Raw genomic sequence first — 25,651 nt, forward strand, 5'->3', positions numbered from 1 at the left:
TATTTATTTCCATGTGAAAATTGTTGCTCACCCTACCCGGGGGTCCATGATTTGAAAAAAAAAAAATAGATTTAGATTGTACACTACCTCAGTAAGGTTCAACATAAGTTTCATTTTTTTTCTGGCCAAGTGGTTCTTGAGAAGATTTTTGACGACCCAACCCTATTTTTGCTTTTTCTGGATTATCTCCCATTAGAAGGGGGTCTGACCTTTCATTTGAATAATTTAAATTCCCCTTTACCCAAGATGCTTTGTACCAACTATGGTTAAAATTGGCCTAGTGGAAGAAGTTAAATATATGGGACGGACGCTGGACAACGGGTGACCAGAAAGTTGGCGAGTTAAAATGCTTTTAAAACGACTCCGAACCATATATACTGGTGGTTTTAGGCTCCTTTGTGAATTTCGATAATTAGGCAATTTATAGCAGCATTCTTTTATGAGAAATATTTTAGACAGACGAGTATTCCCCGCATACTGTAAAATCACATTTTCTTGGAGTCAAATTTTCGTGGTTAGAGGAAAAACACTTGTTCAGGGGGATTTGATTTCGTGGTTGAGGTGTTTGAAATTTCATGGAGGACATGAATTCGTGTGTCCCTTCATACCATGATATGAAAACAAGGACACTGCAAAGCGCAGCATCTCCTCACAAAAGAGCATATCTATAAATCAAGGCAGCATTCGACATCGATCCCGATGCAAATTACGTAACTTCCGTTACGCACACAAGGACAAACTAACCTTTCCCCACACACAAGCGCGTTACTATATCCCCTCCAATTCCGTTGCGAGGGGATGATTATATTTCCACGAAAACTTTTATTTTAATAGTGATTTTATAGTATTAGTCAACGACAAATATATTTCTCTTGAAAACCTTTAAAAATTATTAGTTATCCCCCATCATATACTGTCACACTTTTAATAGCTAATATTTTCTTTACATTGTACATTGGTTATCTTTTGTGACCTTGTAGCCGATCAAGAAATGACTTATGGTACATGATCAAGAATACTGAAAATTTTGGGAAACACATTTATTAATTATGAGTAACTGAAACAAGATTTACAAAACACAAGTAATTAGATCGTGACCTATTCCTTTACTTGTAAGTCACCTTTAATCCTCGTGTTCGACTGCGTATTTTCAAGTCTTTATTAGATCGTGACCCATTTCTTTACATGTAAGTCACCTTTAATCCCCGTGTTCGACTATGTATTTTCAAGTCTTTATTAGATCGTGACCCATTTCTTTACATGTAAGTCACCTTTAATTATATCGTATTCGACTACGTATTTTCAAGTCTTTACTAGATCGTGACCTATTTCTTTACATGTAAGTCACCTTTAATTATCGTGTTCGACTACGTATTTTCAAGTCTTTTTCTTAAAGTTCACGTTTACATGTAATTTCATATTTAGACGGCCAGACTTAAAACAATCTGTTCCACATCGTCTATCTAATGCAGCCAATTAAGCAGTCAAAGAACTTTTTTGAGGTAGAACTATTTGAAATACTAGTAAGAGTTAAGCATGGCATTGAAATTATGTCGAAGTCATGATCTCTTTCTTTGCACACATCTTCATGAACACAATGGCTATATATCCATGGCTATATATCCTTTAATAAGCCATGTCAATTTGAATGTGTAATTACCAAGTAGTTTCGTTTGAGATTGTGTAGTTGAGGGATGATAATTCAGTAATTCAGAAAGTCAATAACCGCCTGGACACGATGGCCTGTACACACATCCAGGGCACTAACACGGATCTCCGTTTCTCCAAACACCATCCTGGTTTGAATTTCCCTCCTAGATAACTCGGACACAGAATCTTCCTCCAAATCCAAGGAAAGAATGCCGCATTTCTGAACTCCCGTATCCGTGATAAATGTAGTGTCTGGATTCTCTGCAGAGTATATATTAATCTGTATTTTCTTCTGATTTTGACAGGCTGGCCTATAACTCCTCAATATTACATCGCCCAAAGCCACAGGCTGGTCTTCGAGAACAAATTTATCAAAAATATCCATGCACCATTCTGTATCGCCTTTGACCATTTTCTTTTCCACGGGATGTAGGTTTGGTCTGAACGTGTTCAGAACACCCAGTCCATACGTCACCCGCGATTTCCTAACGTGGACCACAGTAGGATCCAATCCAAACAGCACAGAGCCTGTGAAGTACAATTAACATTTAGTTAACATAAAACAAGTAAACGCTAAATATCAAAATGATATTTTTAAAATACAGTCCAGGGTCCCGTTTTATAAAAGAAATTGTCACTTTCTCATTTTGGAAATAGCTTTCTGTTAATCATTAATCTGAATATGGTTCTGAAGTTTAAAAAGCATTTAGAAAGATGTATCTATCTATGCATGCAATTTTTAACAGAATGATATTACAATCAACTTAATTAAAGCAATATGAGCTGCAACTTTGATGTCAGAAATGTTTGTTGCAAAATTGTAATAACTTTTTCAATGACAGAAAAAAAAGAATGTTTATAAACTTCTGTTGTTTATATTTACGATGGAAGAACTATATATTTATAAGCTTTGATTGAAGCAAAATTACATTATTGTCGTCCTGTACAATATTGATTTCTTATATAATCCTATATATTTGATTGTACAGAATCCAAAATTCTGAAACAATTTGATACTTTATTTCCGTCTAGTTGATCAAAAAGGCTTAAATTACATACAAATTTATCATAATAACACATTTTAACAGCAAAATAAAATTCTCAAAAATGCAGCTCATATTGCTTTAAGTTTTTAGTCTTAAGTTCTTTAGTAAAACAGGCCCCGATTCACACAAATATCATTATAGGATTTGTATTAATTAGATTGTGTCTGTGGTAGTCATGTCTAGACAAGATCAATAATAATTATTGATATTGATCCTGCCTATCCTAGTCCACATGAAACCCCTATTACCTTTCAGAATCGTTAGCCCCACCCCTTGAGGGATGATCACTTTTAACAGTGAACCGAATTCTTTTCTGATTCCGTCTTGTAAAATTGCTGATTCAGCAAAACCTCCGACTAGGAACATATACTTTAGATCTATAACGAATGAATACATTTCTTGTAATATAACACATTTTAGTATATGCTTCATTTTGAGTGATGTCACAATTTTTAGAGCCCGACAGGCTATCAAACACAACTGATGATGTACAATTTTACCCCTAGTTCCTCTGGCGTTAAGCACATCCCCAACAGCCTGTTTGATTTTATTTATTGTTGGAAGGAATAGTCTCCTCATCGCTTCCGGTGTCAGACGGAGCATGCCCAGACGTGACCATTGAATATCTTTATCTCCATATTTTTTAATGATGTGCTCCATACTAATTAGCTATATGTTAAAGAAGATTTTTATATATTTGTAAAACATTTAATGTAGCACAAATGACAGTAATAGAATTTGGTAAAATACTCATGAAGCAGAAGTGTTTGGTTAGATCACCTTGTGCTTCTTGCAGTAATCGATAAATGAAAACGGAAGGGCCACGTTAAGAGGAGATAACTTGTGCGGGCTGGCTGAGCGTTTTCTGGACTCAAAAGCAATCATCAAATCGACCCATCCAGCAGGACACTTCTGACGATAATTCTCCATGAAGTTTTTACCAAATATCCTACCAAGAACGTTCTCAAATTCCAAATCGATACCTTTAATGTAATGTGTAATTAGTAAATAATTAGACACAATATACTAGTAGTACATCACTACAAATAAAACATGCAATATTATTTCCTTGCAAACATTTCCTTTTATGATTCATTCCAAGTACAAAAATAATTGCATATATTTATTTGTAAAATTATACCGTGAATGTTATAAATATAATTATGAATGTGAAGTACATTCTACATCTCCACTACATCTGGCTTTAGCTCATGAACCATAAGGGCCTCCTGAGGCTATCTATAACTCTGTCAGCTTCTGGCATTACCCAGGAACCAGGGGGGGGGGCACCCCTGATCCCCCAAAAATTTTGCCGATATATAGAATACAAATAGAAAACACAGCTACTATATGCTTGTGTCCCCTCAATAAATATTTTTTTTTGCTTGTCAAGAGAGTTTTGGTAGTTGATAGTGCCCCCCCCCCCACTATTGAAAATGTGGCTGTGCCCCCAAAACTGAAATTCCTTCCTACGGGCCTGATAAGGGCCTCCTGAGGCTCTGTATACATCTGTCGGCTTCTTGCCTTACCCACGTACATATACTTACCCATAAGGGCCTCATGACATTCTTAATAATCTGCCAGCTTCTAGTCATACCTACTGACCCATTAGGGCCCCCTGAGGCTTTGTATAACTCTGCCAGCTTCTGACCTTACCTACTGACCTATAAGGGCCCCCTGAGGCTATGTATAACTCTGCCAGATGACCTTACCTACTGACCCATAAGGGCCCCCTGAAGCTATGTATAGCTCTGCCAGATGACCTTACCTACTGACCCATAAGGGCCCCCTGAAGCTACGTATAACTCTGCCAGATGACCTTACCTGCTGACCCATAAGGGCCCCCTGAGGCTTTGTATAAGTCTGCCAGATGACCTTACCTACTGACCCATAAGGGCCACCTGAGGCTTTGTATAACTCTACCAGCTTCTGGTCTTCATCTACTTGTTGTACAGTTATATCTACAGTCCCCCCTCCACAATCTACAACCATGTAACGGCTGCCTAAAACAAGAAGTCATTATATCAAATGTACGCATAGGGGTTTATTTTAAAACCATCGAAGTAAAGTAAATAAAACTTTATCAATATCTCGAACTCGCTGAGACTTAAAAAATCTTAAAAATCTATCTGAGGATTCCTGATATTGAAGTTAAAATTCGCTTCAACATCTCAAAATAGATATTCGAGATACTGAAGTTCAACTGTATCTCATTTTTTTATATAAACTAAGTCATCTGATATGGATATACAACTTGGAAATTGTCATGACGTTCTGGATGATGTATTAATTTTAAAAGCAAATAGAAATGTTAAAATAAAGAACAATAATCACTCAAAAGTCCAATCAAACAGTAAAAATTGTGAACAGAGCAAATACAGACTTCTGAAAACAGAGGTGGGATCTGTGCCATGGTGGAGTGAGCATCACCTGTCGACCGGTCACACCAGCCGTATACCCCTTGTCACGATCGGGTAAACGTTAAAATTCGTAGACAAGTGTGAAAATTATGTCCTAACAAGCTTACGAAACATTTGCCTTAACGATAAATTGTATTTGCAGACAAGGTCCTTGCATCGACCATAAAATTTGAGAATGCTGATTTTAAACGAGAGTGTTGATGTCCTTGTATCATGAACTTATTTGTCAGATGCCTGGCTCAGATTAGAAGTTGTTCGTACGTAGATAATGCTCTTGTGTATCGAATCAATTGGGAGACATAAACTCTATATGCAGATGGTACAATGTAATGGTATAATGCTACATTAATAAGGGAAGAAGACGATAGAAAAGTTGAGGTCATCACGTGATATCATAAAGTTTAGCTGTCAATTTGGCATCAATGTCTCTCTGTAGTAAAACATCCAATTATGAAAACAGATGTGTCAGACTCTGTAATGTCATTTATTTGGAGTTTAAAGGGATATATCGCATCGACGTAGGAATGAAAATGAACATTACTAATTGATAAAACATTGTCGATATATCTAAATGTAAAATTCTGCTTCATAAGAATACAAAACAGGTCGGCTAATAACGGAGCGCAGTTAGTGATATGACTTGAATTTATGGATAAAGTCTGAGGTTGGCATTAAAGATGTACTAGTAAATGAAAAGTAATATTTCCCCTGGATATGAAAAATCATGCAGACATCATTAGCTATTTGCTTTCACAACAAACAACACAAATCAAAACTGGTAAAGAATTATTTCTGGTCTAGTTCTGTTATATTCATATTGACATCTAAAAGGTAACAGTTACAACACCTTCTGATCTAATATTTGTGGTTATATTTCTGGAAAACCGATAAGGACTGATGTATAAGGACGTGCACATCTAGTAGGGGGGATTGGCAAGGGAGAGGATTACCTTTAACGAGTTCGTTTACTCCTACAATTGATACATCTGGAGGACAAGAAAGCATTTTCCAATACTGTTCCTCAAAACATCAAATTGGTAAAATCGCAATTTCAGCACATCGCAAAACAGCACAGAATATGGATTTCTATTGTTTACATTAGGTTTGTATTTTTTCTGTACATTTGAAATAAAATTTATCTTCAGCTAATTAGAAAGTGTACAAAATATACTAACCTTCTTTCAAATCCTCACAAGCAGGATTCATATTCATTGGCTCAACAGAGGCAAATTTTGGTGACTGAAGAGGGCGCTCTTCGTTTATTTCCGGAACAAGCTGGTACATTTTTAACGTTCTACAGTAGACAGAAGCAACTTCGGGTTCTAAAGCAATGATCAGCTGCTCCGGACATTGAGAGGAAACCAAACCACCCTACAAGAATTAAAATTATGTTTAACTGGTCTAGTTTATCGATGTTTGAGCACTAGAAATATGCGTAAAATTTTTAAATTAATCATTAATAGGGGTACCATATCGATCTCATTCAGCTACATATATAAGATAAAACTTTTTGACATAAATGGAAAGAGCTTACTGACCTCGTAAGCAGCCTGTCTGGTAAATTGTTTTGCCGAAGCTCTCCATATTGCGGGTACACTGATGACCCATCGCACGTCTTCATTGAGAATCTTCATTCCTGATTGGTCACTTAGTTCTTGTAGGGCGTGGTCCCTGAAGAACTTCAGAGCCAGGGCAAATACAGCCATTGCTGGATAAAGTCTTCCATTAGAGGCTTTAAGTAATGTATCCTTGCTTAATTCCTTGAAATATAGAAGGGCGATTTTATTAATCAAGAAGTCATAACAAAAAATGCCCGAATAAAATAAGAATAAATGCGACTTTTTGGGTAAGTTTCGATATTGTTCTAAATACAAAAATATTTAATATCATCACATCTGAGCTACACCTTTAAGAAATATGATTATTTTAAAAGTGCATGTATCTTATTAAATTTCACATGTGCATTTTTGTATGATTATCTCAATAGAAACTCCATGGTCTCAAATTAAATAATACAATGTAATACTTTTATTAGGATATAACTGGTTAAACAGTTAAAGCAAGCATATGACATTATTGAATAAAGGGAAAGTCTACGTATAAATTCTTACTGGCGTGTTATGGAGGATCATCTTGAACTTTTCAAAATACATCCACGTTTTTGCCTCCTCTTTGCCAAGGTCATGGTAGTTATCCCTAGCGCTGTAGCCAAAGGAGTGAAAATGACCCTCTGGAGTCAGGAGGATGCTGGTGGGGGTCTTCTCGTTGATGACCCCTGGGTCCCCGCCCTCCCATTTCCTCATTAAATGGACATGGGACGGGTCTCTTGTAAAACTGTAGGCATACCCACTGTATGTGGTACCAAAGTCGATGGCCACCACGACATGATGACCGCGGTGTTTTAAAGTCTCCTGCTCCGTAGTATCCGCGGAAACACCCAATATGGCGTTATCTAAGGTCTTCAGCACCTGGTGAATTTCTGCATTAATGCTGCGTGAATTTTCATGCTTTGAACCAGTTGGTGTACATATATTTTGTGGTTCAATTGCAGTACTTCGGTTTGGAGTGTTTTCGGTTAAGCCTACCTTTTCAGATATTACATTTTCAGTTACATTGTCATTTTCTTTTTCGGAAATTTGATTCTCGAGCGCAACCTTGTGTTCATGGTTTGATGACGTAGACGAACCAGACGAGTTGCTTGAGGTATCCTTATCTGACAGAGTTTCTGGAATTTGAAAGACTGATCTTATTAAGACAATTTTTCTTGTTATTAAGACAATTTTCCATATGTTTCAGCTGCTTATTCTTTTTTAATCAAATCTTTAAATACTGTGAAATCACTAATTTTCGTGGAGGTAAATTTTTTTTTTTGTTATGAAGGCACCCACGGATTCATGTACACCTCAAAATGTTAAAATTTCAAAATAATACAACTCTACACCACTTCAACTGTTCCACCACGAAATCAAATCCCTTTGAGCCTACATTTCTTTCTCAAACCACAAAAATTCGACTCCACGAAAATAAGTAATTTTACAGTACTTAAGACTATGAAGGAACCAAAGTGTGTGTCGTATAGTTACTACATCATTTCATAAAATATCAAAAGTTTATATTTTTACTGATGGGAATCCGTATATAAACTGCTTTTAAAATATCATTACTTCAGCAATACCTTGCTTTCCAAAATGATCGAAGGGCAGTTGTGATGACTGTGTTGGTAAAATGAGGGTATTATTGCTGGCGTAGATAGGACCATAGTAAGCAACTGCCGTCCTTGGACAACCTGGGTTTTTATCAACGCTCACAAAACTTTCAGAGGCCATTTGTTTTACTTCAGAATTTTCACTATCATTTCCTGCATAGCTATGAAGACTTATTTTTTCTATAACGTCTGGAGGGTTACTTTGTGGAAGTGGAGGAGAGCCGTCCTCCGAGGACACCGACCTGTCCAGTTTGACGTTTCCTTTCAAAGCTTTATGGTTGTGTGTTTTGATATCGGAGTTACCATCATCCTCACTATCAGTGTTGTTCAATGAAGGCAAATCAGCTGAAATCGGTAAAGAATGAGGTGAGTTGACAGAGACACACGGCCCTTTTGACGGGTAAAACTCAGAGTCCAAAATATAACTGCCTTCTTTGCACGAAGACTCGGAATCTGAAGTTGTCGTCTCTGGTCTGTTTACAGTTCCAGGAAATAAGAAGCTACGTGAAGGCTGGAAATGGTCAGTGGAGTCAAATACTTGACGTGCAATTTTTGAAGAGTCCGAAGAGTCTGATTCCCCGGAATCTTTTGAGAGGGATGTATTTAGCTTAGTTTTTCCTAAAGAACTAGAATCATTTTTGACTGTTGTCTGGATACTTACTTCCGAATCGAAAATTCTATTGGTATCTTGCTCCGAGAATGACAATCTACCAAATGATTTTCTTTCAACAGATTTGTCCATAAATTCTTGGTTTACAGGTTCTGGAAATATTTCCTTGAACGAAGGCCTTTTGCGTAATACCTTGTGGATTTTGGATGATTCATCGCTATCACTGTCGGTTGCGTTATCAAGTACATGTTCAATGTCCTTTGTTTTGTACCTGGTTTTTGGCGAGGACGATCGTGACTTAGATGATTGGCTTCGCGATATGGAAGAGGATGTTGATGATGATGATGATGATTTTCGGATTCTGTCAGATCTAAGGCTAGATCTCTTACTTCCAACGCTTGGGGTCTTTTGGAGGGCACGGCAGTTTGTAACGTGAGAGGATGAAATGTCTCCTAGAGATATTATATCCCTCTCTGGAACAAAATTAAAAGCAGAATCCCCAGAGACTGTTACATCTCTTAGATTCCCAGATTTAGCTAAGAAGCCGTCGTCTATTTTTGCATTTGCATCCACATCGTACTCTAAATCCAAAGAAAAACTATGGGGTAGATTCAGTGAATTTCTCAACCGTGCTTTCTTCAAATTGCTTAAACTCTGTCCCCTGGTTATTGGTTCCCTGTTATAGTCTTCTCTGAAGGAACTAGAGGCCAAAATGTGACTAAGTGGCCGCTGCCTTGCCTCAAATTTTTGTTGTCTCAGTTGGTTTTCTGTGGGCCATGGATTGCCGAGCTTTCTATAAATCCCGTTGGTTTCATCTCTATACATGCGACGGCTAGCATCGGACACGCTGTATTTTAGTTTCCTATGTGTTGTCATGATCCTACGTGTCAATTTCTCTCACGATTTTCTTATGTCATACAAATCAAAGCCATTGGTAAATTCGAACTTTTAATGTTCAAATCTCATCTAATAAATTCATGCATGCTCACGAAGCATCCAAAAACACACATCCATCGGTTGAGTATAAACAATGAGTAGAAATTCCTAATTTGATAAACTCCATTAACCAAAAACAAAATCTTAACCCGACATAAATTGTGCCGTTTAAGTGAATTTAACAGGGGTAGCGGTGAGGTTAAACAAAGTAAAGAAGTTACATTGGTTGGCTCTGATTTTATACCACGATCACATAGAAACTGACACAGTTTTAAGAAGCCAATAATTAGATTAGTTTTATGATCCTGTTTTTCTTTCACTTAATAAATCTCCTGAAAGTGTATAAGATAGTAATAATTCACCCTCTTGAGATTCATGGGTCGGCAATAAAACAAACCGTCTCTACCTATTTCTAATTATCACTTTATTATTCACAGTGGTTCATTCTTAATACTCGGCGACTGGTGATCATAAAAGTCTTATCAGCAGATTTTAAACATTGAACAAATTTGGAAAGTAGTAATTCCTGATGATACTTTGTTTTATGGTTGTATGTCAAAGAATATTTCCTCTCTGTTTATCAAATATTCATAGTTTGTTTTTATGTTCCCCCATTTGACCACCGAATATGACCAGGGCTTTAAATACCTTCGCGTGTTGGAATTCCAGATATAAGGTCAAACTTTGCAAATGTTAATTATTTATTTTAATTTTTTTTTACCGGGTGATTCTGAATTCAATTTAAATTGATTGTAATGTTTTATGGAAGATCTTGTATAATATACTAGGTACATGTACATGTAGTACATGTATTATTAAAATATAATATATTAAATATTAAAACATAATATTTCTTCTTGACACACTATTGACACATATACATGTACTACATGTATTATATAATAGACAGCAGACCCTCAAGGATAATGGACCTTTTGTTTTTTATTTATGCTAAGATTTTTGATATTTTAATCAAACAAAACACAATGGGAAATAATATATCATATTATTTGAAACTGCCTCTTCTGTAACCACTAGAGGTTTTATTGGTTTCAGGCAAAATCTGATGACCCCTGGGTCCCCGCCCTCCCACTCCCTCATTAAATAGACATGGGACAGGTATCTGGTAAAAAGAGCAATTTGAAATTACATAGCTGACTATTCCACTTTTAATAACATTGGCAACATTAAATCTAAAATCATGGACAGGCCACTTGCACCCTAGTAGTAGAACTAGATTAAAAAGTGCAAGGAGGGCGCATTCTTAAAAATGGACAGACAGAAAAGGGGGTGTATGAAAGTCATACTAAAGCATAACCTCTGTCCTCTAGTTTTTTGTTTTTTTTTTACTATAATACTGTGAAATTTGATATTATAGCTGATTTGAAGTATCACGTGGTCACTCATTAGATTCAAATGCTATTCTTGGTCAATACTAATCACTGTTTTCTTTAATATCGCTAAGGCTACAAAACACGATTAGATGTAGATTATTTATTTCGTTTTACATGTATTTTGAAAATGATTACAAATATAAATTAGAATCAAACAGTACAAATAAATAATGCAATTTTAAGCTTTTCAAAAAATAAACGTTTGGAAGATGGTGGTGGTGTTCGCGATAGTTGAGCCTTCTGATCTCAAGCTTTACATGTAAATGCTGTAAACAATATAAATGCACGGATTCCCTTCATAACAATAAATGCCATTTCACTTCTTATCATGCTGGCTATTGCAAAATTCCCTCCATAATTTTCGAAGTCACTGTATTAATCAATTAATAGCACTAAGAATATGTACCTGTTAACAAATGATGAAATAAATTACGGTTTTTCACTTTTGAAAATGTCATAAATGCAAGTATATTTATATCATGAACGTTGTATATCCCCCATCAGTCACTCGGCCAAATTACATTTCCGCGTATTTTGATAAATTTCATTTTAAGGACCCTCTATACACAAATGAAAAATGTTTTTTGGACAATAAGAAAAATATATCCTGTAGAGATGTAAATACTGGGCCTATATATTCCATTTTGAACGTAGGGAACCTGCATGCATTTGCCCTCACGAAAAAATTTCAAAGACAACATAGTATTGATGAACACAAATCACTGATGCTTATTTAAATGAGGGAAAATACATGCAAATAAAGTGTTTAATAATCTCATGCGTGTGGTGGATATCACCCATAATCCTATGTCACGGGTATGCTTTATCAATAACAGATTGCAGTCATGCAAATACGGAGTTCAATTAATTTATCTTGGCCTAATAAATTGTTAAAAATGCTTGAGTTGATTACAGTTAGAGTAATATGATGAAGATTTCAATTCATTTATTTTATATATAAGTTCAGATCACTCTCACTGCAGGAAAATACCATGGAATTAGAACTCTTTAGTGTGCAGTGCATGGAGGGTCATTAAACGTTTTGTAACGTAATGTGCAACATGTACGAATCATAGTTGTTTAGGACTGTCTTGTTCAAACTTGGTACCCGAATTCATATGTGAAACGTTCTGGTATCAAATTTATACCCGACGGTGACTGTGAGTAACTTTCAATTCAGTTTAAATTTTTCTTATATCAACATTATCTGAAATATTATATGTAAACCGTATGTTGAGTTGCTACATTTCACTGATACCGAGGGATATACACCGTTTTAACATATGATACAGCAAGCATATCTCATTTACACTTCATTTATTCCAAATTTCGCACATTGTTTTCTCATCAACCTCTGGGATTAGGTCTCACGTGATCACAACTCCTTTATAAACACATGGACCACCATAGCCTTCAGTGAGAGCAGGCCACACAAAGTTTTGAATTTCCTCGGACTCGGGATTTGAGGAATGATGTCGGGTATGCATTTCAGGATGAAACTGCCGTGCATCGTAAATGATTAGGAAGGGCGGATTTTGCACAAACAGTCCCCATGCAATCTGAACACACGAAGATACGTAAAGCCTTAATCCTTGACAGTCCTTCAAAACTGGATAGTCATACAATGTTGCGTAGATTTGTGAGCAAACTTCCTATAATTAAAACAAAACGTATAAAATACTATATTAAGAATACAAAAAGAAGAGCGCTCAAAATTCAGCGCAATCTTTTTCAACAACTGATAAGCAAAAGACACTCAAATATGATAACCGCTAAAATTTGTATGATTGCAGTATACATTTTGCATGATAAAATTAATTTTGTTTTAAATATGGTTTAAAGATGTATTTATAAAAATATTATTTTATACATATGCATACATATTTTTTCGCATACGAGCTATATATTTTATATATATTCAGTTTGAATGTTTACACCATTAAGCACTATAACTTTAATGAAGTCTATCTTACGTCAATTGTTTTAGAAACATCAAAGTTTCCTGCTGTCTTGCAGAGGTATTGAGCAATTTGTGTCTCCATATGATTTGATAAAGGATCAGAATGATTCCTTTGGGCATCTGGATGTGGAAGGTTGAGTAAATGTCGAACTTTGCCCCTAAGCTCATGGACAGCCTGCTGAGCGCCACGAAAGGACAACTGTATGGGTGAAAAAAACGTGAAGAACATGGCTATTTGGTAAGGTCATTTCCGTATAAGACATAGCGTTATAACTGTCATGTATAAAAGGAAGTGAAGCTTTTAAACAACACGCTATCCAATTCTTGTAGACCTAAGTTTGTTTTAAAATGCGATAAGGGTTTTTTTAAACTAAGATTTGTGCTAAAGTCTCCCTGAAACCATATAAGAACAAATACTGAGTACATCTAATCATGGGTTCATCTTTCTTACAAGTATATAGCCTAACCTCCCACTTCTAATGCCCAAAAATTAATAAAACAAATTCTCGAATATTGACTAGATATATAAATCAATATTTACATCTAACTTATACCAATTTTTGACTTTGATTTAACAGCAATCTAATAATAGTCGAAGAGAAAAATCGCTCAAGAGCTTAGAAGGCAACTAGCACTTACGGGTTGGGAGAGTTATAAATATGGTAAAAAGCAATGCTTTGTTTTGATATGACCTATTATAATTTCAACAATAATATGTATATAGTAATATATTTTCTTTAGTGTACATGTCTTATATTTTTTGAAAACAGGAAAATAAATGTTATCTCCTACTTGTAGTTAATTGATTTTTCACAGAGGGGCTCGAATGGTTATAATTGACTCTTAGGCTAAATGATTCTCGATTATTCACCTACCACAACTACCGAGAACAGAATCTTTTCTTTAAGTACTGAGAGGTCACTGAGCTGTCCTATAGCATCTAGAGCGTCCAATGTTTCCAGACGGGTAATACTATAAAGGTCTCCGTACTGGCCTATAAGTTCTGAGGCTCGACTCGTCACTGACAGATCCTCAAAATGACTGTTTAAACTTCCATTATAAAGACTGTGAGCATCCAATGGCGTTCTGAAATATGAGTAGTAAATGTGAGAATTTAGTCCTGCTGACAAGGAAAAGACAAAATACTTGAAGTACTTTAATTTTATTGCATAATACCTTAAAATAAAAATTATATAATATTATTATCTTCCATGACATAAATCATTTAGTTATATCTCATTCACCAATGACAGATGACAAGACCAGTTTACCTTTCTAGCAGTTGTCTCTCTCTTTCCTGCAGTTTCTTGATTGCTTCTTGACTTTTCTGTAGTTCAGACTTTAAAGCTTTAACTTCCTGTTCAAGTTTTTCCACGGTGTCCGCATGTCCATGTCCATTGGTATGGCGACTACCATTAGTTAGGAAGACGGACGTCAGGGAAGACAGGGGTGAAGCGGTTACTGTGGCGTGACCATTCGTCAGGCCGTTAGAGCCCGCTGTTACTGGTTTACATGGAAATGGACTGGAAATGATTGAAGGGCGAAGCCCTGTAGGAGAAAAAAATTGCAGTTTGTTTCATTCCCGGTGTGTTATTTGTTTTAAAATCAGTCTTGCAAAAAATTATTGAAGTGCTACATATCACCAATTTAAAATTATTTTTCAAAACACGCAAAAACATGAATATCAATGCAATTCATGTATCTGAATCCAACATGATACATATATGTTGTTATAGATGAAATTATTAATAATAGTTAATTCTGTTCTACATTATGAAGGCTGTTATAGTCTGTCTCACGGTACTAACATTGTTAAATTGTGCATTCATACTTGCACCTCAAAATACATAAAACCTTTTGACACAGCAATAAATTCAAAGTCTACGGGGATTTACATGTACATGTAACTTTGATAAGATGGCCGCTACATCGTAAATGAATCCTTTTAATAAAACAAATTCTATTACTTTCTGTCAGTAACGTCATAAAACAATTTCAGAATCGATTTTTCGGACACATTCGAACGATCTCTGGTCAGTCTTTGCTTTTTAGCAATTGCCAGAGTTGTCATGTTGTAAATTTTGAATTTACCGGGTGGTAGTAAATACAAAATTTACATGTTGTAAATTTTGTATTTACTGCCACCCGGTAAATTCAAAATTTACAACATGACATAATCATGTAGATTTCCAAAGATCGACTAAAAATCGTGTTTGTAGTCTGTGATTTATTTAAGTTTCCAGTCTGAGAAAAGATTGTTTGTAAATGATATACACTGTAACTTTAATTTTTTTCAGTGCAACTAAAAAATATTTTTGCTATCGTCGAAACTGGGATGAAGGTGCTCATGGGACAGACTATAATCCTGTTAAATCCATATCATAATAATCCCTTGACTGGACATAGTGGTTACATATTAAGAGTGATTAATTATGTATCCATCCATCATCTAAGCAATCTAATTTAAATAAAAGACTAATTAGTAAACCCGGTCACACAACCATAACCATAAATTAATTTGAGTTTATCAATCAAGTCACACGCGTTATCCCTTCTCACAAACTTACGTCCACGCATGCCCGGAAGTTTACGACCTGTGCTGCCCCCTACAGTGATTAAAGTTTTCTTTTTCAGCGTTATAAATAATGCAAAATGAAAAGATTACAAAATCACAAAAAATATTTTCTGCTTTTGAAAATATAAAGGTTAACATAACTATATTTAATTGTATAATGTTCGAAGAAACCAGGAGTCTCTGTCTTGAATGTATTATATACTGTTATATATAATATTGAATGGTCGAAATTTCCTTTCTTTTTCTTTTAAATACCACATCAGTAGCAAACAAATGAAAAAGGTAGACCTTAATAATTAACGATAACTCCATGACAGGACTTTTTGTGCATGGGGAATCAAAGTTATCGTTCTTTTGTACAAACAAAACATCATTTTAAAACACCTGTTTGTCTAAATACGTTAAATAAATAAAGAAACTGAATAACAATTCCATGGCCTTATTCATTTTATAGCTTAGAAATAATGTTATTGTTCATTTTAATTGTATACAAATCCACTTATACACGTTGTCGCATAATAAAATATCTTAATATTTAAACATTGTTGAAGGAGACAAGAAACAGAAATATTTTTGTACGTTTTAATCACAATGACGGAAGTCATACTGAAATGTTACAATTGTATATGACCATAAGACTGTCTGTAGAAAAGGTTTATTTTGGTGTCCCTGTAAATTCTTAATTAAGTCAGCGACATCACATATTTGTTTTTACATTGAAACCCTCAGTTTCGATAGCTATATAAAAAATACATATATGCATGAACCGATGATACATTAGAGCATGCATCCCATTTCTTTTTCCAGAATAAATTTCATAATTTCCATAAATCTTGTGTTTGAAAAGAATTCGTTGTAATAGTAAAATTGCAAATATGAATGGTCAAATTTTAGGTTTCTTGATCAATATTTTTTGTCCAAACCTACATGTACGCACTCCATGTGAGTTTGACTTCTAAATAAAATCTAATTATCCATTATGACATCACTATGATATGCATTTGTTATCAACAATTATATCTATAGCCATCAGAAGGTTGGTATCTGCTAAATGGACCAAATCTTCAATTAAAAAAAAAATTATAGAAGCTCATATATCACTTTTCTTCTCAAGGTCGAATTAACATTCATGGATGCCCTTCAAATCGAATAAAAAAGAAATTCCCAGTAACTCGAAATGAAAGACTGTACACATACTGCTTGTATTTTAGCAATATGTTTTAAGTGTACATTTTATTACTGTAAATGCACCAGTATTATTTCTTATAGCATACTTACTGCTCTTTTTATGTCCATGTGTAGGATTAGAACATAGCTTAGAACACAGAGTCATCGACAGTTTTTCAGAAGAAGCGGAGGATAACGTATAATATTTTCTCCTATTCATATTTAAAATCCGTAACAATTTACTTCACACAAAAAAGGACTACAAGTCTGGTCTTTCTTTCTGTGAACCAAAGTGGCATTTTATTCCAGCACAATTTTTTTTCAGTAGAGAAAGAAGTCCTAACAAAGCCCATATGAATCAGCCACAATGCTAACCACATATGTACCTTTGTACGACGATAAAACACGCAAAAAATATCCTCACGCAGGCACTGGACCAATATTGGTATTAATCCACGCGGATATCAATCAACACTATTGTAACAGTGAAGGGGCGAGGGTCCCAGAGCTAGCACGCCATGAAGTACTTATCATCAGTGCGGACCTGTTTCAGTGTGGTAATGCAATGTACCAAATGACATTGAGATTCTCTCGTCGAATCGTGTTTCTTTTCAAAAATATGATATCCCGCATCGAGTTATTCAAATTGTGCTTAGCCATAGATATGTGATATATAGTGTAATGCGCATATGGTTAGTTAGACAATAATTCTATATCCGTATATCGTAGTATTGTAATGAGAAAATTAGATCATAAATGTAGAGCAAAAAAATAAAAATCAAGAATTGCGCAATTACTGCAATACATGCACACAACGACATTTCCCCCAAGTATTCCACGACATCATTCATTAAATTTTCATTAATTGGTGTCATTAACATATACTTTTTTTTATCAAATTTTAAGAAAAACATATAACCTCCTTTTTTTTCATTTTACTCGAGTTTGAACATGCTGAAAACATTCATTAAAGCATGAAATAGGGGATTTAGACAAGTCGCCAAAGTGTGAAAAAGATAAACACCCTCGTCTTGTGGCCTAGATGACTATCACAGACGACAGATATTAGCAGAAGACACTTATTTCCGCACGTCTTTTGTTTCTGCTCAGTGTGCATGGAGGCAGGTTATGACAAAGACATGAATTCAAATTTAACAAAGCATATACAGATTTCATCGCCGCGTATGAACGCAGTCAGAGACGTTTAATGCCCTAATTAAGTGACCTAAACTTAATTGATTTGTATTGCCTGTCAATATTAAGTGAGATGTATACAAACTTGGAGATGTGCATAAAATGACTCTGTCTCGCAAAACTTTACCGAGGGTACATAAAATGGAGATATATTATTAAATTCAGCAAATACAAATCCTTCATTTTACTTACAAAGACACTTCAAAACTTAATCTCTGCACATAAAGCATGCTTTATTAGTGAATGTCCAAACATACCAAGTCTCTAAATCAGAGCTATTGACGTGAATTAGAACATTTTTAGGGTGGTTATGTAATATCACTTTTTATATACAGTTCTTTAACATTGTTTAAGGAGATTCTCTTCAACACCGTGGGAGATAGGAAAAAGGTAACAGCTCTTTTGAAGTGGCGGATAAACTTCACGTAAAGAAAGGAACATTGGTTGCTATGAATATGGCACTCCAGTATAGCTGTGATCGACTTTCTAATGAGGCATTCGGATGTAATATTCATAACTTTGTGAACCTTCATCATCATAAAAAAACAGGGTCGTAGTATTTCTATTTGCCCAAATTCTTTTTTTTTTTTCGCATTAAAACACTGCTTTAGAATGTACATTCGTTTATTTTCTGTTTTTTATGTGACTTACGAATAAGAAGCTGTTCATTTTGTTATCAAATAAGAAAATTTGAAAATCTTTTAACCGAACTTTAAAAAAAATCATGTTATAAATATTCTTTCAGAGAGCAGGCATAAATTACGTTTATTCCTTGCGTTTAAAACGCAGACTCCATTTATATTAGAATGTAGTTAACGATAAAGCCATCTTTATGTTCTGCACAAAAAAAGGCTGTTGCACATGCAATGCATATTCCATTAAATATATTTTGCAACTAGTTTCAATTTGCATTTGAGTTTTTAAAAAAAAACTTTTATGAATTACAAAGTTACAACGGTCTTGCCTAAGAAGGCTAAGAGGCATTTAAGTGATCGATGGACCAGAAGGCTTGATAAAGATTAATCAGGACTGTTGTCACCCAAACGAGAGTTTGTTTTTTTTTTTTTAAAAAACGAAGTTTTTTTTAATGACAGAATTTTTAATGTTTAAAATGTTTAAAATTTACATTTTTCGAGCCTTTTCTTTGATACGAGTTAGTTAGGGCATATATGAAATATAGGAATGAAGAGCGCAGTGCGTGTCTTCCAGAAGTCTTTTTTACTCTGTCATTCACTACATGTAATTATACTGCCAAATTCTTAACAAATTTAGAAACAGGGGAATAAAATCTAAACTAGCCATTTTAAATTCCCAAACTTCCTTATTAGACCTAGAGAGGTAAACTGTATTATGAAGCTATAATAAAACGCAATTCATGTGAGATTGTTTATGCTAGTACCCTTGTCTTTTCTGATTCTTTTTACCATCATCCAAAAATCCTTAAGCTTGAACTCGGTCTTCATTGTAACATTCATATATCCTTAATCCCATGAACCTTCCGCAACTTAGCAACTTGTTCTACATAGTTTACTGTGATGCACTGCTAGAAGCCTAGGACCACTCAACTATAGAGTATGACTACGATATTGCAAGGGAGGAACAAAGCAAGCTAGGCCAGCAATGCATTGATCTCGCTCTCTTGCTGTTCGCTTTATTGCCCTTCAGGCCAGCTTAGCTGCTCAAATGCATTGTAATCACTGCATTCTCGATCCTTTGCATAAGAGAGAAAGCAAGTTACTGTCCTCTGTGTATCACCCAGTACACTATTTTTCTCTCCTTCGCGGAGGTATCGGTTCGCCGTACACTCTGTCTTCCTTTGTTCATTTGTATACTGCATAATCGTTTACAACTGTCTAAGTATATGATTAATACCTTACATTTATTAGAACACTGAATATATAATTACGGTATTTGAATTGTATGTCTCATTTTCAGATATTTAAAGATATGCATGCAATTGTTAAATGGTTTTGAAACGTAGAAACTTGCCCGCTTACCCGTTGTCATCAATAATTCATTGAAAGTAATATGACACTGCATAGCAGAGTAGTCTAAATATATCTTGTTTTGGGTAAGAATGAATCTTATACCCCATTCATACGACACGATTTGCATACCTCAGTATATTTTACACATATGTAAATTTACTTACATGTGCAATTTTTGTTGTATAAACTGATTTGCTCATATGCAAATTCTGCACAGTTGAGTAAATTTACACCTGGTCAGGACAAGGTGCAAATTAACTTTTACGTCGTCGCAAATTATTTGCTCCCGTGTGTAAAGATTGTCGTATGAACACGCAGCAAATTTACTTATGTAAGTTTTTTCGTCACTTGTATTGCATCAATCTCCATTTTAAGCGTTGTATATGCATTGGCATGTAAAATATCAGTCGGTATACATGGCGGCTCTAAAAAACGCGGATTTTCAAGGGTCATTCTAGCCCAACGTAAACAAAATTTGAAAGTGAATTGAGTTTCTGTAATGGTAGATCTCTTGGTGTATGGCTTCAAAAGCCAGGTCGTCAAAGGATATATGCTGGGTCGCCGAGAAGTAGTACAAGCATAGTACTTTCTCCAAAATTCCTTTCTCCACTCTGGAAAAAAGGAGCCATTACTCTGAAATAAATTTTCGAATGGAAAAATGCGGGCATCGTGACCCTTCCTGGCAAACCTGTTTATGTCTCTAAAGATATAGCTGTGGTCGCAAGCACCCTGCAGATTCAATGAGTAGAACTTCTTCCTGTTCAAGTATTCTCCGTGTGAATGCTTAAGGGCTATAATAGGAATATGTGTGCCATCAATTGCTCCAAAACATTTTAGCTTTGATCACTTTCATCCTTTCTCAGTTTTTAAACTGAGGCAGGCTACTGACAGATAAATTGATGTTACAGGGATTTCAACAATCTTGTTTCAAGTCAGCATTTGGTAAATAGATATATTTCATATGACGCATTTTCCCTTCGAGTTATTTTCCCTTGGCCGCCATCTTGGAGATCAAACTGGTATTTGAGCAGAAAAATAAGGGCAAAAATCTTAAAATTACTAAACCTATGAACTAAAGGAACCCTTTGTTAACATATATTCGTAAGAAAAACTGTGTTATCTTTGCCTAATTATCCGCTGAAGACGCCAACCAGTAGATGGCAACAGCCACCCTCTTCACATCCAACGGCTCTCTTACAGTCTTTGGGCCGGGACCAAAGCATTTTCCAACTTCTCACAAAATTTTACGAAATTTTCCTTAATCATTCGAAAATTCTCATACCAATCGTCGTCCTTTAAGTCATTAAGAACGGTTCTGTCGTACCAATCATTTGATCGGACTTTTCTTCTAATTTTTTGAAGAACATCCAAAAGTTAGTCCTATACCCAAATAGTAAAGAAATACCCTTATTCTGTGAAAATTCACAAGTATGAAGCCGTCCATCTCCTTATTTTAAATGACAATTTGAGGATTTACTAACGGTACATAAATCTCGTCTGAACGCATAGCAAATTAACTTTTACTTATGTGTGTAAATTTACTCATCTGTAAATTTGCACACATAAGCAAATTTTCGTCGTATGAATGGGGTATTAGATTGTCATTTAAGTTAATTACGTCATTAACGTCAAAGTTAATCTGAGTTAAACTGAATTTATATATTATGATCTACCCCCCCCCCCCCCCGCTAATATTATATATATATATATATATATATATATATATATATATATATATATATATATATATATATATATATATATATATATATATATATATATATATATATATATATATATCACGTATTATTTTTATTATTTACATTTATTACTCCGTTTGTTCTCTTAACATACAACGTAATCTACCCTGCTACCGAGATATATTGAAATAGTTTCTCATTTCTTTTTCTATAGAATTTATTTGATTTAGTTGGTTGTAAATTTCCTTCTGTTGATATAAGCTTATAATTGTGTTTTAGAGTGATTTTTTTTATCTAATTGAGTCAATGATGCACTCAATTTAGCTTATATGATTTAATCTATATATAAATCTATATGTATTTTAGGTTTATTTTCACCTGAGTAAAATTATTAAAATTCAACATATCTTTAAATGGAAGAAGAAAGAAATTACGCTATTAGTTCTTTTCTAGTTATTATTTTCAATGCATTAAATTTTAAGGGTCCTTTACTGTTTGAGATCCGTGTTTGCACTCGTTCACGGAATTTCTCTGACTCACATCAAATCTATGTTCTAATTCAATAGTTGTACAAAGCATTGAAATTCAAACAAGTCTTACGGTGAATTGTCTTAAAGTACTATCTGACTTTTGTTAAAGCATGCATTATATGTGATATTTCAATCAGAGAATAAGAATACATCTGAAATGTGATATGGTCGTTAGAATTTTAAATCAACCCAAAAGATTCCCCCGAAAATTATATAATGATGATTTATGATATAATAAAGACCAATAATTTACCAACATCAATGCGACTGACTCTTGCCCCCAGTTTTTTACTCCTTAATAATGAATTGACGGTCATAATTTTGAAATATATTTGTGCCACCGAAAATACTTACAACAGTGTCATCAAAGCCAAAATCGACTTCAATTTCAATATAATATATTTAAACTGGGCTTACAAATCACTTACCATTTGCTTTGTGGGGTAAAATATGCGTAAATCCATTGAATGTCCTTGATCGGTCCATTCGGGTGATAGGCGTCATTATGTCTTCGTCACTGGAAATCATACCTACGTCATCATCCTCGGAAGTTACCTCATCAATTTCGGACACCTCCTTTAAAAGCTGCAAAACTATGCTGTATCCTTGAGAAAACTGCTTCATGATAACAGACAGATAAGCCTCCTCTGAAATATTATCACAATGTTTGCGAAGCTCGGTGTCATGAAACAATGCAATTTTATCGTATTCAATCCGTTTTTCCAAAATGTGGAATAACTTTTTCAAGCACTGATTTGTCACTGCGGGTTCTACAATGTTGAATAAGGTTTTGTTTTTAATAATCCTGCTTTGAACGTCTGCTCTTGTCATTTGCACGAGTCTTTGGTGGCTAACTTCGGTAGGAGCTTTACCGGACGTGACAGAACTGCTAGTCGGGTGTTTTGCTGATAGACTGAGCTCATCGAGTTTTTGTAAGGCGTTTCGATACTGAAAGACAATTTTATCTAATTCCAATTTTAAAGCATCGTGAAGGTTCATGAGGCTTCCACAGGACGATTCGACAAGGCCATGCTGCCCCATGTGTTTTAAACACCTGTCTAAAGCCTTCTTTTTCTGTTTTAATTGTTGCTTTACATTCGGTTCAACATAAGAAACAACACGTAAGATATTCCTGCACGAGGGATAGAAGCTGTTACAGTTTTTCTCAGCTCTGTTACCAGATTGGGACATTCTGGCGAAACAAGCCACCATCCGTTTGATGAGGAGGTCCATGTGCAGGTGCTCCTTTGGGTATGTCTCCAGGGTGGTTTCATAAAGTTTGACATAGAGGGCCTCTAAAATAGAAAGACTAAAAGGCATGGAATCTAACAGGACCTCCATCGGAACCTCCTGAAGAATATTTCCAAAAGTAACACAATTTAACCGACGGATGAGAGTGGCGCACTCGTCGTATTTTTTGGTCTCGAAAAGTAATACTATCCTTCGTAAGGCAAAGTTTGGAGTTAATTCCGAAGATTCCATGCTGAGAGATTCGTCAGGAAATGATTCCGCCCAGCGAACGTTACGCCAGACAGACTGCACTCTTTGTCGAGGCGTTTTCTCCGGCCGTATGCGTTCCATTCTCCCCGACCCGGAACTGGAACTCTCCGTCTAGAAATTTTTAAAAAATGCACATAATTATCATGAACTTACCCTGGCTTCTAATAATATGTCGACAAATTTTAATCAAGAAAACCCTGTTTTTTTATATATACAAACAGATTTAATCTCCATTTCAAGACGAATGAATTGTCAATATTTGTGAATCTAGATTCAGCATATTGCATTTACACGCTAAAACTGATGTGTATCTCAAAAATTAAATACACAATGAAAAAATCAATAAATGTTTTCGAATACATGGCCTGAATAACAACATCCAACATTGTTTCCTTCGGGTAGCTGCATTCCAGATTCTACCAAATTGATCAGAAAACGTGTCATTGGGCTTTTACGGTGCTGTCTACGGAACAGCTACCCAGTCTATGATTATATCATCACCGCTTCAAATTTCTGGTGGAAAAATCAATTCCTGGGTTTTTTTTTTCTTCTTAAAGACCAAAGTGTTCTTACCGGTACAAACTTGTATTTAAAGGAATACATCCCTAAGACTGGAGGGACTGTTGGTCGTATGCACCACTTACTGCCTCTTTTGTCGTTTAAATATCCGGAGTTTATGTTACGTCAAATTTAGACTTCACAGAAACAAATCTCTACCCCTCTCCCGGTAGTTTAATTTAGGGTCCTTGATATTATCAAATGCCATGACTTTGCTATATATCCAATACTTAGAAAATATTGACTGTTTGATTTGAAAAATGAAATGACTTTAATTGTGTTTTCATTTGTAAATTGGATTCTCGAAGGTTTAGATTTCTCCAATTTCAAAAATGCCTTTTAATTAAATCATTCTTTTGTCTGTTAATGTTATACTCTACGATGTTTTAAACTTTAATATTTAAACAGTGAATGAACCCATTATCAATTGTTCTAAAATGCAATTGTTATCGACCAAACACCACGTGTTGCTTGGTAAAAGGCATATCTAACCGACAATGACATCTCATTCTAGGCATTGATTTAATTAACATCAAAAGACAATGAGGTGTTAGAGTGAAATCTATTTACTTTTTTTATGTATAACTGCATGTCTTTCGTAGAAAGTTGCTTACATGTACAGGTATGCAATCAGAAGTTAGCTTTCTTGTCGACTTTATTTGTCATACAGAGGACTTATATGTTATAATTAAAGGATAAGCTTCAAAGGATGACTGTTAGCACTATGCACTCACAATATTCGTCTGTGGCTCAAATCAACACGGATAGCAAGGGAGCATTCGCAAAACACACCACGATCCAAACTGTACATACAACCAGAGAACAACTCTCTAGTCTCCAAAAGTACATAAGAGATCAACTCTCTAGTCCCCAGGAGTACATAAGAGATCAACTCTCTAGTCTCCAGGAATACATAAGAGATCAACTCTCTAGTCTCTAGGAGTACAGAAGAGATCAACTCTCTAGTCTCCAGGAGTACATAATAGATCAACTCTCTAGTCTCCAGGAGTACATAAGAGATCAACTCTTTAGTCTCCAGGAATACATAAGAGATCAACTCTCTAGTCTCCAGGAGTACAGAAGAGATTAACTCTCTAGTCTCCAGGAGTACATAAGAGATCAACTCTCTAGTCTCCAGGAGTACAGAAGAGATCAACTCTCTAGTCTCCAGGAATACATAAGAGATCAACTCTTTAGTCTCCAGAAATACATAAGAGA

At 35.1% G+C, this 25,651-nt stretch overlaps 3 protein-coding genes across 3 annotated transcripts; all 3 read right to left on the bottom strand.

Annotated features, from left to right (window-relative positions):
• Window positions 1-1,345: 1,345 nt before the first annotated feature.
• LOC133189104 (heat shock 70 kDa protein 12A-like) lies at window positions 1,346-8,602 on the bottom strand. Its single transcript, XM_061324531.1, has 9 exons — window positions 8,292-8,602; window positions 7,228-7,841; window positions 6,655-6,876; window positions 6,292-6,487; window positions 4,577-4,699; window positions 3,477-3,679; window positions 3,197-3,365; window positions 2,945-3,073; window positions 1,346-2,178 (listed from the first exon to the last, which is right to left on the bottom strand). Exons 1-9 carry the CDS (start codon window positions 8,440-8,442, stop codon window positions 1,703-1,705), a joined length of 2,283 nt encoding a protein of 760 aa, XP_061180515.1. The 5' UTR covers window positions 8,443-8,602; the 3' UTR covers window positions 1,346-1,702.
• Window positions 8,468-9,906, bottom strand: LOC133188301 (serine-rich adhesin for platelets-like). The gene is made up of 2 exons (XM_061323671.1): window positions 8,564-9,906; window positions 8,468-8,474 (listed from the first exon to the last, which is right to left on the bottom strand). The coding sequence occupies exons 1-2, from the start codon at window positions 9,805-9,807 to the stop codon at window positions 8,468-8,470; spliced, it is 1,251 nt and encodes a 416-aa protein (XP_061179655.1). The 5' UTR covers window positions 9,808-9,906.
• Window positions 9,907-11,346: 1,440 nt separating this feature from the next.
• On the bottom strand, window positions 11,347-24,610 carry LOC133188641 (uncharacterized). Its single transcript, XM_061324145.1, has 6 exons — window positions 24,449-24,610; window positions 22,804-23,986; window positions 14,493-14,769; window positions 14,097-14,307; window positions 13,235-13,420; window positions 11,347-12,913 (listed from the first exon to the last, which is right to left on the bottom strand). Exons 1-6 carry the CDS (start codon window positions 24,476-24,478, stop codon window positions 12,629-12,631), a joined length of 2,172 nt encoding a protein of 723 aa, XP_061180129.1. The 5' UTR covers window positions 24,479-24,610; the 3' UTR covers window positions 11,347-12,628.
• Between the last annotated feature and the right edge of the window lie 1,041 nt (window positions 24,611-25,651).

This window comes from Saccostrea echinata, unplaced genomic scaffold (genome assembly GCF_033153115.1).
Source record: "Saccostrea echinata isolate AGI-Se365-2 ecotype Australia unplaced genomic scaffold, CSIRO_AGI_Sech_v1 ptg000016l, whole genome shotgun sequence".
Classification (NCBI taxonomy): domain Eukaryota; kingdom Metazoa; phylum Mollusca; class Bivalvia; order Ostreida; family Ostreidae; genus Saccostrea; species Saccostrea echinata.